The 14,894-nt window shown below is 36.5% G+C and overlaps 1 protein-coding gene across 2 annotated transcripts in view; it reads left to right on the top strand.

Annotated features, from left to right (window-relative positions):
• Nucleotides 1-14,894, top strand: part of vps13d.L (vacuolar protein sorting 13 homolog D L homeolog) — a 148,841-nt gene that overhangs the window by 116,702 nt on the left and 17,245 nt on the right. For both annotated transcript variants that reach the window (XM_018226093.2, XM_018226092.2), the window contains 2 exons: nt 5,155-5,287; nt 5,659-5,854. In XM_018226093.2, coding sequence (XP_018081582.1) covers nt 5,155-5,287; nt 5,659-5,854 — 329 coding nt within the window. The remainder of the gene's footprint in view (nt 1-5,154; nt 5,288-5,658; nt 5,855-14,894) is intronic.

The following is a 14,894-nucleotide window of genomic DNA, read 5'->3' as shown; positions in this document are numbered from 1 at the left end:
ATAATTATATTGCTCAGACCCACATATTTAAATGTCAATGTTTGCATTGCTTCTTTGTTGCCTTCATTAACTTTTGCTTGCATGATGAAAAATATATGCATAACCTCAGAATCTCAGAACATATAGTACAGTAGAACCCCATTTCACGTTTTCAGGGCACCAGGAAAAAATAGTTTACAATTTCGAAAAATGTAAAATTAGGAGAATGAGTTAAAGCAACCTATCTTAAGTATCCAAAGTATTTACGCACAGGAGTCAAGTTCTACATTAAAATACAATATTTACTGTCATATTAACAAGGGTTAAAGGAGAAGGAAAGCTAGAGAAGCAGTTTATTGCCAATAGATGAGCCACAATAGTGCAAGCTATAACAATATATTTATTCTACAGAATGCTTCACCATACCTGAGTAAACAGCTCTAGAAGCTCTCTCTGATTGTCTAGTATAGCAGCTGCCATATTTGTTTGCTGTGACTCCACTTCCTGCCAGAGTCTCTCCCTGTTCACTTATAACTCTGGGCTCAGATTACAGCAGGGAGGGGAGGAGGGAAGTGAGAGGAGCAAACTGAGCATGCTCAAGCCCTAGCCCTGGAGGTGTGTGTTTAAAACAGGAAGTCTGATACAGAAGCCCATGTGTAAACAATAGAAGGAAAGAAATGCAGTGTTTCTTTTGACAGAGGACTCTGAGCAGCACTACTTGAGAACTATCGCGAAAATTAAAATTTAATATACGTAATCGATTACATATTCTGCATAGTTTCTGAAATAATCAACTTTATCTTCACTATTCCTCTCTCAGCATCTCATTCTGTCTTCATGCAGCAGGTGGGTGTCAGATATTCATTGACCGTTAGATCCAATATATCTTATAGAAGATAGTATTAGAGCTCACTCAAATAACTGATTCCCATACAAACAAAATCTAAAAAAAAGAACTGCCTTTTGCACAAATTCTGCTTGTAGAGAGACATGATGTCTGTTGATTTTAATAGAGTGAGCTGTAATACATCTTCTAGGCAGAAGGATCCCCCCCTATAAGATATATTGGATCTAACTGTCACAGAATATCTGACACCCAACTTCTGCATTAAGACAGAATGAAGAGAAACAGATGCTGAGAGACGGATATTGAAGATGAACTTGTTTCTTTCAGAAACAGTAAAGACTTTTTAATTGATTGTATTTAGAAAGTTTCTTTCAGAAACAGTAAAGAATTTTTAATTGATTGTATTTAGACAGTCAAACGCACAACCTAAAGCAATACGTGATTTGTGCATGACTATATGAGGGGTATTGAAATTGACTATTTACAGAGAACCAGGGCAAAGTATGCATCTGATTAGTATTTTAACCTCTTAAAATAACATCCACGAAGACAAACAGGCATTTTTGAGAACACCAAGACAACATTTTGATGTAAAATCAGGGAAAAACACTAATTGAAATGCATTATAAATTGGTGGGACCACAAAAAAACTGTGTAAAATGCGAGAAAATGTAAAATCAGGTGTTGTAAAATTGAGGTTTCACTGTATTGTCTTGCCGTTTCGATTTTTTTGAAAGCATACAAAATATTTATGGATGTTATTCAGCTTTTAACACTAACATATGTATTTTAAATATGTTAACCTTGTTACAGAATTACATTCCTGTTAGTTTTAAGAGAGGTTAGACACCGGTTATTCTGTTAAGTGAATTTTCATGCACGTTCCGATTGTTTTTTGGGTTGTCAAAATTTGCTTACAGCATTAAAGGCACGGAGGTATTAAGGAATAAATATTAGGGATGCACCGAATCCAGGATTCGGTTCGGGATTCGGCCTTTTTCAGCAGGATTCGGGGGTTCGGCCGAATCTTTCACAAAGGATTCGGGGGTTCGGCCGAATCCAAAATAGTGGATTTGGTGCATCCCTAATAAATATATATTTGGTTTTCTCTTCTTCTTTTGTTTACTGAAGCTTTTGTGCTGACTCTGTTCAGGTCACACTTATAGCTGGCCATACACAGGCCGATTTAAGCTGCTGATTGGGTCCCTTCATACAGAGTCGGCAGCTTATCTGCCTGTGTATTGACCCTCCCTGACCTTACCAAGTAGGTCTTCAGGTGTATGACTCCCCTAAGTCACTGACTACTCATTTTTTTTATATCTCCTGGTAAGAAGCCAGAAGTGGAAATGATTTTGCAGCCATGGGCCAATGTTTTGCACTGTAGGCACTCAAAAACAACCCAAAATCCAACCATACGTTAAACAGGACTAAACCTCTAAGTATGTTCATACTTCCATAGAGAGTTGGGTGGACACAAAAAGTATGAAAGACAGAAACAAAACTATTCCAAACATATAGACATGAAGTTATAGGCACCTTACCGCAACTGCTTACAATTTAAGAGTTGGGGCACAAATGAAAGCGTTGCAGTGGGCGTTGAAGCTTTTTGGACCATGGCAGAATTGATAGGAAGGATCAGGATACACTTTTGTAAATAGGTAGGCTTTAAGGAAGCATTTGCTGCAAGGTAAGAAGGTGGAGAGTCTTGGGGGGGGGGGGAGAAACAGAGTTCCAAAGCCAATGCTGTCTCAGTAAAGTGACAGGGACAGAAACCACATTGTCGTGAATGTAGTGTGAGATATTCTGAAACAGCCAAAAGCCTTTCAAGCAGTTTTGGAGGCAAGTGGAAAGAGAGAGAGGTCTGCTGTTTCATAAAGGGGTTTTTAAGTGTTGAACATATCAAGGGCATATTCAAAGGCATGAAGAACCATATCAGTGTTAAATGAGAAACACCATAAACGCTTGTCCATTCAGGAATTCCACTGTACAAAGTTGTCATGATATTTTGGAGAACTTAAACAGAAGTATTATAAGGATATAATATTGCATTCCACTCAGTGTGGAATTTTGTTTTCCTTGCAATTCGCCACCTTAAATACCTTTTCTCATGATTGGACACACCTGCCTATGAAGTTCAAAACTTAACAAGCTAATCAGACCAATTTGGTGTTGCCAGTAATCAGCATTGAGCAGTTATGTACATTCAAATTAGCAAAATTACAAGGGTTCCCAAATTTTTGCCCAGCCAGTGTTTCACATTTGTTTAAATTTCATACAACTGAATACTGCTTCACTAAAAATCTTTGTTCAAAAAACACCCCAGTACTCCTGTTGATGTTCCTGGGAAATGAAAGACATACCACTGTTATCTTTTTTTATTGAAAGTGTAGTAAATTATTATTAAGGCTGAGAGGGGTTCCAAAACTTTTTCTTATGACTGTTATTTCATCCTGCATGTTTTGAATGGAAAATATACTTATCAGCGACCACATGTAGTGTGGGAACATGAGCCCCCAAAGGGGCCAAACCAGTTTTGTTGAAGCATTTTCCAACCATAGAGCATATTCATCAGGGAAATGTAAATGGGATTTTTGGATTGAAGGTCCAGAAGCACAACTGGTTTTATTTGGAAAGGAGGTTGTCAGGGGCAGGAAATCTGAGCTGGAAGCATAGAATTGCAGGCCCAGTGGGATGCTCAGAGGGATGCATAATTGATTGGCTTATGTGAAGTTTCAAGAAGCTGTTGATTTTTGTCATTATTGCCCTAAGCTAAATACTTTCTATTAAAGAGGAAACTACAGCTAAAATGCAACAGCTTAGTGGTTCAGCTAAAAAAAGTTCCCTTAGCATTCCCAGTTTCGATTGAGTGCTTGGATCTTTTAAATCTATTCCAACCAGAATCAATATATATAGGAAAGTTCAGAGCTGCAATATTGTTTACTTTATATGTACATAATAATGGGTGGTCAGCTTAAAGCAGTAACTGTTACAGTGTAGTGAGGCTTCATTTACCAAGGGCTAGATCTTTAGATTGTAAAATTGCAATGTTATCCCCATATGTAATAAAAGGCACTAAATTTGCCCAAGAGCAGTAGCCCATAGCAAGGTGTTTGCTTTAAAACAGATGACCAGTAAATGCCACCTGCAAACTGCCTTTTTATTACATAACCCATAAACAGCACAATATACAGAACACTTGAGTCTAGCCCTTGGCCAGTGGGATCTGTATAGCATGCAGGGTCGGACTAGATAGATCAGAACCCTGCTCTACTTCCAGCCGTTTGCCACAAAATCACAAAGGGGGGCACTGAGGCAGCGGCCCCGGGCCCCCCAGTCCAACACTGATAGCATGCACCATTGAAAGGCACAAATGATGGCTGTATTTAATGTCTGGCAAAAGTATAAACGTTTCAGGCCATACTTCCTGTACTTAAGTTTGGTACTATATTGAAACAAGTCAGTACATGGCTTCCCCTGGCAATCTAGGCTTGTGAGTTTTAATTTTCTCTTTTGTGCCACCGACCTGCTGCTTCTGCTGTACTTCATGCTGCCAAAGACACGCAACACCACATAAAATGTCATCCCTTCTTGAGCACATAGTTGCAAAATTAGGAGATTCCATTGGTGCAAAATGAGAAGATTCCATTGGTGCAAAATGAGATTTCATTGCTGCAATGTGCAGAGCACACAAAAGCAGATTTTGCCCCTTTATGATTTTCTGTAAATGAACCCTTACATGTTTAAATTGACTGGACCATGTTACAGTAATTGCCAGTTGATATGTATATATAGTTAAAGGTATCCCGTGTCTATATACATCAACAAACCGTTGTGAACTGTACATGTTGCAGGATGAAAGTAAAACAGTCCTATTTTGGTGCAATATCATTATAGAATATATAGTAATAACTTGTTGTCGGATCCTGATTACATGTATTCAATATCTATGTAAAAGTATATATTAGTTGCTGATCCTCACCCCCCCTCCCCTATTCTTTCTTCTGTACCCCTCTCCAATTTATTTTTCTGTATTAAAAAAAAAACAATCACATTTTGTCAGCTTGTACTTCAAAGCATTTTAGAGTCCATGTTATTTCTAAATCCATATAAACTATACTGCCTGGAATAAATAAACTGAAATAACTAGATTCTTGAGTCACCCGTGGGGATTCATGAAAATATCTACATCACAAAAATGAGGCAAAAAGAAAATAAAAACACTGTCAAATTCTGTGGATCAAATTCATATCTCTTACATCATAGTAAGTTCATATGATCCAAGCTCAGAATGTGCATTATATTTAAATATATTTGTATTTATGTTTTAGTTTGCAGGAACCCTTTCTGATGGATTGGGAAAGACTATGGACAACCGGCACCAAACTGAACGAGAATATATTCGATATCACGCAGCAACCAGTGGGGAGCATCTTGTAGCTGGAATTCATGGGCTTGCTCATGGTATGATGCTAGTTCCAAAGGAAATACACACACACACACACATAATAATAATAATTCTTTAGTTACCCATAGTCCTAAAGACTGGGACCTTTAGAGACCTGGGTCGTCATTTATAAACATTGGAACTCTGCACCTGGGCAATAACCCATAGCAACCAATCTGATATTTGCTTTCACTGTTCTACCTCTAACTTGCTGAAAAAAAAGCTAATTACTGATTGGTTGCTATGGTTTACTGTCCAGGTGCAAATTTGCCCAATGTTTATAAACGAGCCCCCTTTTTAGCAGAGATCCCATGGACAACCCACCTTTGTCCAGACCTTTCTGTTTGCCTAGTAGCACCAGTTATTCATAAAACTTGTATTTTTACAGGAATCATTGGTGGTCTTACAAGTGTAATAACCTCAACTGTTGAAGGAGTCAAAACTGAAGGGGGAGTCAGCGGCTTCATTTCTGGGTTTGGGAAAGGTCTGGTTGGAACAGTAACCAAACCTGTTGCTGGAGCTTTGGATTTTGCCTCGGAAACAGCTCAAGCCGTCAGAGATACTGCAACTCTCAGTGGGCACAGGTTCGTAAAGAGGGTTTCTTATAATGTAATACATATATGTTTTCATTTATTAGGGGGTAGTCATACAAATCTCAGTGGTTATAACAGTCATTCACTGTGGGTCTAACCTGAAAATTAGAAGCAGCATACTTGTCTGCTTTTCTGCCAGTTTGCCTTTTTCATCATTGGTCTGTTGGCCTATAGCAGAATCCCTTAACGTATAGCAATGTTGGGAACTTTTTCCCTTCAAGGGATGGTTCACCTTTAAGTCAACTTTTAGTATGTTATAGAATGGCTAATTCTAAGCAACTTTTCAACTGGTCTTCATTAATTATTTTGTATAGTTTTTAAATGATTTGCCTTTTCCTCCTGACTCTTTCCAGCTTTCAAATAGGGGTCAATGAGGGGACACCCTCATCTAAAAACAAATGCAAGGCTACACTTTTATTGTCATTGCTACTTTTTATTAATCGTCTTTCTATTCAGGCCCTCTCCTACTCATATTCCAGTCTCTTATTTAAATCAATGCATGGTTGATAGGGTAACATGGAACCTAGCAACCAAATTGCTGAACTAGAATGGCGAACTGCAAAATAAAAAGCTAAATATCTAAAAAAAAACACACATAATAAAAAATGTAAACGAATTGCAATTTGTCTCAGAATATCACACTTTACATCATACTAAACGTTAAAGGAAAGCTATACCCCCAAAACAAATACTTAAAGGGGTGGTTCACCTTCAAACAACTATTTCCACTGACTTTCTATTTTCTATGTGTGACTGTTTTTCTAATATTGAAGTATCAAGTGTCTTTTTTCACCTTCTGAACCAGCCCTGGGAGGGGGGTCGCCGACCCTGTAAACTGTTCTAAATGGATAAATTTAGTTGATACATTTCTTATCTTTGTCCCTGCTGAGCAGAATCTCTGGGTTTCATTACAGGCAGCTGTTAGAATTGATACAATAGTTGCTAATACTTGCAGAGATGCTGCTGAGAAATGTATCAACTCAATGTAGCAAAATGGTAACAGTTTAGAGTCTGCGCCTGAATTACTGAGCTGCCAGACTCAAACACCAAAGACAGGAACATTCAACTTTAAACCTAGATTTTGAAAAAACAGAAAAATATAAATAATGGAAAGTAATTGAAAAAAAGTCTTTATTTCTGGGGAACAATCTAAAAACAACTGAATTGAAAAAAGTGTTTGGAAGGTGAACAACCCCTTTAAGCAACAGATAGTTTATATCATATTAAGTGGCATATTAAAAAAATATTATCAAACTGGTGTATATATACTTAAGTAAATATAGTCCTTTTAAATCTCTTGCCTTGATCCACCATTTCATGATGGTCTGTGTGCTGCCTCTGAAATCACCTGACCAGAAATACTGCAGTTCTAACTGTAACAGGAAGAAGTGTTGAAGCAAAACAGAACTCTGTCTGTTAATTGGCTCTATGTATGATTACCCAATGGCACATACTATTAAAAAAGTATATTATTATGAAAATGGTTTATTTACAAGAAGCAGGGTTTTACATATGCGCTGTTTTATGTGATATATTTTTATAAAGACCTACATTGTTTGGGGGGTAAAGTTTTCCTTTAACTCAAAGGTGAACGACCCCTTTAACATAAATCTGGGAATTGGCTTTGTAACATAGAAATTGGTTTAGAAGCAACCACAGACTCGTTTAAGTGTTATTGGTGTATCATAGTCATGGGCCTCATTCTGTACCTGACCCATAGGTAAAGCAAACCTTCCAACTGTCCCGTTTTTAGAGGGACAGTCCCTCTTTTGACAGCTCAACCCGCAGTCCCTCGTTTGTACTGGAAAGTCCCGTTTATCTCTGCACTGAACAGCCAGAAAAATTAATTGGCTTTTGGCAGAGAGCCCAGAACAGTCACAGCAGCAGATAAGACATTTTTGTAAAAATTTCAGGTTAAGCAAATCAGTAATTGTATTAATATCAGATAACAGCTCCCTTGGGAAAAGTTAGACTCACAGCTTAAAGGGCAATTCACCTTCATTAGCAAAATTGTAATAACTGAAAAAAACTTTCAAACTTTTATAACCTGCCAAATTTTGTAAAATTAACATGGTAATTAGGGGGTCCAGAAAAATGAGCAGGGCCAAAAAAACTTTTGTATCCCTCTTTTTGTTTACAAAATGTTGGGAGGTATGGGTAAAGAATTAATGATCTCTACCTTTTGCCTCACTATAGTGAGGTAGTGTGGTCGCAAATTTACTTTAATACTGTCAGTGTACAAGTTCTGTGCCAAGTAGCATGTCTATAACAAGGTTTCTTAGCATATAAAAGGTTCTTTACCGAGATTGTATTAAATGCAAATAGAAACACAATTTTGTTAATTACTTTTCCAGTCCTAGCAAATCCCTTTTGGACAGCAATAGATATTTTCAGTAATAGGGTCTTTGATTCCAGTATAGACACAGGAGCACTATAAATACATTTATTAAAAAAGACATATCTGCCACACATACATATATACTGTATTTTTACAGAAAGAAAAACTATATAAATGATTGGAGTGGACTGTAGAGAGGTGGGACGTAGAGGACAACAAAGTATTTCAACTCATTTTGGCAGTGGTGTAAAGAAATCCTCTTGGGTATTTGTTCATTCTTCAACTATGTGTGGTTTGGAGTCTAATTCTAATGCTGTTCCAAAAGGCTTTCTGCTGGCTCTGGCTGCTGTTTCTTAAGCCATGGTCATTTTTTTTTTCTGTAAAAGGAACCCGTTTCCAGGCCTTTTTTTTTTTTTTTCTTATTAAAGGACTTATAAGGTGCCCAAAGGGCTTACAATATGTCACACAGGTTTCTAAAAAATGGATTTATTTTAAAAACGTTTGTAAAGCTAAACAGAACGGGATTAGTTGCAATGTATAAAAAGTATAAACATTTGCAGAGAAAAAAAATTGTCTTCAAATGGAACATTTTTAAAATTACCATTAATTTGTCAGCAGTCAAAACCACACTACAGTGCAGGAAAAGTTTAGCTAAGAAATCCTGTACGTGGATGGTTTTTATTAAAGGTGACTTTTCAAATACTGAAATAAAAAAGTCATGTTTTTCAAAAAAAAAAAAAAAGGGAGGAAGGAATAGCTCAGTCCTAAACATTCTCATAGTAAAAATGAAAACTCTAGCACCTTGTGATTCTATGGACATATTGGCCTGACTTATACCAGGGGTCCCCAACCTGTGAGCCACGTTAAAATATAAAAAATGTTGGCGAGCAACACAAGCATATAAAAGTTCGTGGGGGTACTAAATAAAGGCAGTAATTGGCTATTTTGTAGCGTTCTGGGGGTTGCATAATTTGCAGTAGAGAAGTAGATTGCTATACAGAACATCATATTGTTGGTAGAAACTTAAGAACCCTGTCTGTTATGTCTTTAGCTCTCCTAATGTCCCCTGATTATTTGAGTGACAACCTTGTAGAACAATATCTAGTCACATTATTTTCCATTGTACATAAAAATGCTCAGTGAGTGTTCTTTACAGTATGGTAGCTGACCATAAGGTAGTGTTCTGCGCACTTATGTGAATGTCTTAATTAATTGGCATAAAAACAGCAATTCACTTGTTGTATTGCAGTGATTCTAGATATACATAGTACACCATCAGATTTGTAGGCTCACATGACACAATTAAAGGGTTGGTGTCATCATATAATGATTTTGAACTTTACATAAGCTGTAATGCTTGAGCCTGCCTCTGTGGCTTAGATAAAAAAAAATTGAGAAGATTCTAATATTTTGTTTGTGTGTGGTTAAATGTGTGTTTATTCGAAGGTATGCAGCTTCGGGGGGCAGGCTAGTCTCTTCCACTCCCGAGCTTGTTGGCGTTTGATTCCAAAAATGGATTTAATGGCATTTTTTTGTGGTTATTTCCCTTTGTTGGTTGATAGCTTGGAGATTGTGGGTAATTTTGGTTTTGCTCAGTAATGCAGTTGTGACTTCTAAAATATTATAAATTCCCATTTCCTGTCACTCATTTGTTTTGAGAATAGCTCTTTGTAATTCTCAGTCTAAATTATCCTGCGGGTGGAACTATATTTAGATGAGCTGTGAGTTATTTCAAGCACAGTGTTGGTTTGTTTCCCACGCCAGTGATATTTTTATTAATGTGAATGTCATGGAAAACTTTGAACTGTTTGTACTGTTTTATTATTATTATTATTACAGAGAAAAGGGATCATTTTTAAAAAATTAGAATTATTTGCTTATAATGGGGTCTATGGGAGATGCCTTTCTGTAATTCATAGCTTTCTGGATAATGGGTTTCCAGGCTAACGGGTCCCATACCTGTAACTGAGGAAATCATTTTATGTTCATTAAGATACAGTTATAGGAATATTTGGGACCTGGGGTTTTCCATGTAAGGGATCATTATGTAATTTGGATCACCATACCTTAAGTCTGCTAAATAATCATTTGAACATTAAATACACACATTAGGTTGTTTTGTCACCAATATGGATTCATGTATCTTAGTTACCATCAAGTACAAGATACTGTTTTTTTATTACAGTAAAAAAGGAAATCATTAATATTACATTGAAATGAATTGCTTAATAAAGACTTTATAGGAAATTAACTTTCTGTAATTTGGAGCTTTCTTGATAATGATTTTCCAGATAATAGATTCCATACCTGTATTACTATTAAAGCTTTGTTTATAAGGGTCTAAGGGCCATCATCAACAGTTTTTTTTATATTTTAATGTTTTTCTTTGATAGTCATTTATATATCATACTTATTAAGCTAGCATACATCCATATTGATGGCAAAATAATCCTCTTGTACTTCCAGAACATTCATTGTAATAGATTCCATATATGTACAGACAGAGCTTAAAAAAAGAAAGTCTCCTTCCATCAGTGTCGGACTGGCCCACAGGGATACCTGGAAAAGTCCTGGTGGGCCAGGTTGTCAGTGGGCCCTTATGCTGCTTGACATTTATTTAACAGCCATTCCCTATTTCTATAAGAACAAAGTGGCTAAATAGATGAAATAATAGATTACAGTATGTAAAGAAAAGAGACTAGGAGAATAGAGGTTGAGTGAGGAATAATACTACTGAGAGGGGGCCCCTGGTCTAAGATTAATTGGTGGGTCCCTATTCAAAGGTTTTTGGGTGGGCCCCTGGTGTCCCAGTCCGACACTGCCTTCCATTCATTTAGCATATAATACAATACCATAAATGAGAAAAAATGCTGTCTATATGTCTGTTTTGCTAACAATGGACCAAGAACTACTGTTTACTTGAAATGGAGCCGAAAAGCTAACAGTCAAACATGTTCTGAAATGCACCTTGTTGATAGAATGGCCCAATATTGTGGGTCCCAAACATACAAAGTGTTTGCAAAGTATGTTCAATAACACACCACCTTGACCAAACATTTCTGCTTAGCTGCTGTATGAACCACAACAGTGAAGATTTGTATTCCTCTCTGAAACAAACAGGGTTTTTGCTCTTTACATGCTCTTTAAACCATTTTAATAGCATAGCAGAACAGCAGAAAGAATATTAAGAGCAGTAGGAAAACCCCATAATCCTTTAAAATGCTTCTATAGGCTTCAGGAGAACAATAAATAAAGTTGTGTTCATAGTGCTTAGTTTATAGCTTGGCTGGTAAGCCAGCTGGAGGGCAAACAAGAACATCAGCCTCTAAACCTCTGTCTAACAATTCTGTTGACGCCTCACTGAGAAATTCCATTCTGTAACCCACCCACTCTAAAAACACACACAGTGGTGTAGATTTTACAAGTTGTACAAAAAAAATACCAAAACACCGTGCAATGCAAGATGGATCCTGTCGATAAATATGACATAGATACATTCATCTATCAGAACAGATATATATTTAAAAACAGCATTTTGGTAGCTTTGCCCTGTGTGCATATTCTATACAGTCACAGTCTAGACATGATTGAAGTTTGAAGCATTCTCATTTAATGTTATTGAGCTAATAAAACAAAGTATACTAAACACATGTTATTAAAAAAACAGGGTTTTGTTATTGTCTTTCCACCAATTGTAGAAAACATTATCCATGTTCCTGATATTGTGCAGAACCTGTTATTGCCCCTAACAGACCTAATTCATTGGGTCATGGAATAGCATAATATTGAAGTAATATCTCTGGGATGCTAGTCTATTCTGTCTCCTGTTCTTTCCAAAGTTTGTTTTGCGTTAGTGGTTGATCTCTATTTAGTTTATTTCATCTACACATTAAATAAAGTAATTTTGACTGTGATCATGTGAATCCTGATCAATTTTAAGGAGGCCATACACGGGGCAGGGCCTCTTCAGTCAGCAGCTCATGTGGTTCTTCCAACACCCTGCCAAACAAATATATGGCAGAAAATTAGCCATATATCTGTTGGAAAAGCTTGAAAATCTCATGGGGTAAGGACCACATTGGTGTATTGATACAGTCCCCTACTGAATGCTGGAGGCCAGTGGTCCACTACATTTTGTCAAATAGGGGTGCCTGTAGGCTGCCAGTCCACATAGAGGCTACCAATAGTCACAGCCCATAATTGGCACCCCAAGGAACTTTTTTGCATTCTTGTGCTGCTCTCCAACTTTTTTTTACATTTGAAAAACGGTTGGGGACCCCTGCTGTAGGCCCATGTGAGTGGCCAAAACAAAGGTGCATGGCTAGTTTTTATACTTCCAATAAAAAAGGAATGATCTATCTTCAGATATATAAAATTGATTAAAAGGAGGGGATCTGACTTCTGTCAGTATTTGAATTTTTATATAGGAGAAAAGAAAGAAAGTATACCCGTCTTTTTGATCAGAAAAAACACACAAGAAAATATATGTTATAACTATATAATTTGATTTCAGTTAAACCATTTAATCCCGTGATTCTATATATATTGGTTCCCCCCTTGTTAAGTAGTCCCACAAAGTGCTAGTGCTTGACCTTAATTAAATAGCATTAAATAGAATAAAACTAGGACTCAATTAATTTTTCTTTTAAATATTGTGTATGCTTTGTAATTTCGAACTCATAAACAATTCATTTAACATTAATTGATTGTTAAATTACTAAAAATCAACTAAAACACCAATAGGGGTGATAAAGTGCCAACAGATTGTGATCACAAAAATGGTTTAACTGAAATCAAATTATATAGTGATAACATATATTTTCTTGTGTGTTTTTTCTGATCAAAAAGACGGGGATACTTTCTTTCTTTTCTCCTATATAATAGTTTTTATACTTTACACAGAGTATTATCCTGCTGGAAAAAAAAGATTCACAGCTGGGTAGAATTAAATTAGGAGTCATATATTTGAGCTGCATGATTTTAGTCATTTTCAAGGAAACAGCAAGGTGTTCTGGTGTTTTGTACTCTGAAGCAGATCTATTAAGGATGAAACTGGGAACCCCAGAAGGATTCCCAGGAGTTCAACCTGTAACAACACTTTCCAGGCTGTCGGGGAAATTGCCCTTGTAGTCAGGAGCTAATTAACACATTTAACAAATTATTTATTTGCCCCAGTGTCATCTGAATCTATGTATGAACAGTAAGCACCCATACTGCTCAAAACAGGGATAATTTAGTCATACATAATAAATGTCCTTTAGGTTTCTATCATTGCCTTAGCTGCTCTCCATAAATGTTTTTGAGGAAAACGGCATGTAATATACAACAGAAAATTCAGAAATATAAATTAAAGTGGAAAGGGAGGTTGATGATCGGGACGATGATAATTACCCTTTAAAATGATTTTCTTTCAACCACAGGTTCAGTCCCTGATTGTCAAGTTTCAGCACAAAAACATTTTTTCCCAGTTAATTCCATTGAACCCCTTTTAAATTTTTATGGGTTTAACAAATTGTACACTTGATTCTGCCAACTTTTTATAATGGTTTCCACATGTTAAATTACTGGAAAATGCTGCCCTCTAATATAGTGTTAATGCATGCATAATATTAGAATGCAAAAATTATCATGTGATAATGTATGATTTAACATTTGGAATCCATTGAATCATTCAAAACATGTAAATGATTAAAGCCATTTTTCTGGAGAGGATTTTACTGCATGTGAAGCTCAGAAGGCACAATTTTATAACTTCCAAATGTCCTGAGTTTCCATGCACAGACACTTTTTTTGATTCAGTCCCAGGAAATGTTTGTCCCTGGAACTGTCCCAGGTTCTCAAAATTGGCTAACGCTACAGAAATATTTCAGTGTGTCATGATCAGAAAACAATCCCCAGTGTTGGCTTGCATTCTGCAAGCTATAGCTAAACAAACACTATAGGGATTGTACCCTTTAAAAAAAAAAAGTTATGTATTAACCTTGACTTAAATAGATTGCATATTTTGGCACCAATGAAATCTCATTTTGCTTATATTTATGGTACCATTTGTGCTCTTCGAGCCAACTGCTACTTTGTAGCTTAACCTTACTGTGCACACCATGTAATATAATAATCAAGAAGAAGAGTTTTATAAAGAAGATTTTGAAAAACGTCAAAATGTTCTCTAGTCAAAGAGATGTTATGGATCATGTTTGGCAAGCAGAGCAGTGATGAAACTTTGTTGAATTGCAGTCTGGAAACACAGGAAATTGTGTACTATTTTAACTGCAGTTTATAATACAGTTTTCGAATACATCATAATGTAGGTGTAACAAAGTGGTGAACTAATGTCTGTATAAACAGTATTTCTGTCCACCCTGCAGTGTGCTTGGCTTTCCTTCATACATATGGATTTTCCTGGCAAGTATTGCCCTACAGTAACTAGCATGAACTTCCCAAAGGAATATCCATGAACTGTCAGAAGTATGTATAACCCTACAGCAGTTTGCATGAGATATCTGTACTATATATGTAAAACTAAATGTAAAAATTCACCAAATTGTTTGTTATAACGGCAATAGGTGATGGGCTGCCACTTGAAAACCTGAAAACGACTTCCCTTATGGCAGGTATTACCCTAGAATCAGGTATATAGTAGGAATGCACCGAATCCAAGATTCGTTTGGAGTTTGACTTCTTTCAGCAGGATTT

This window comes from Xenopus laevis, chromosome 7L, assembly GCF_017654675.1.
Source record: "Xenopus laevis strain J_2021 chromosome 7L, Xenopus_laevis_v10.1, whole genome shotgun sequence".
Lineage (NCBI taxonomy): Eukaryota > Metazoa > Chordata > Amphibia > Anura > Pipidae > Xenopus > Xenopus laevis.
Note: the sequence above shows the minus strand (reverse complement) of the source record. Positions and strands in the feature narration are given on the sequence as shown.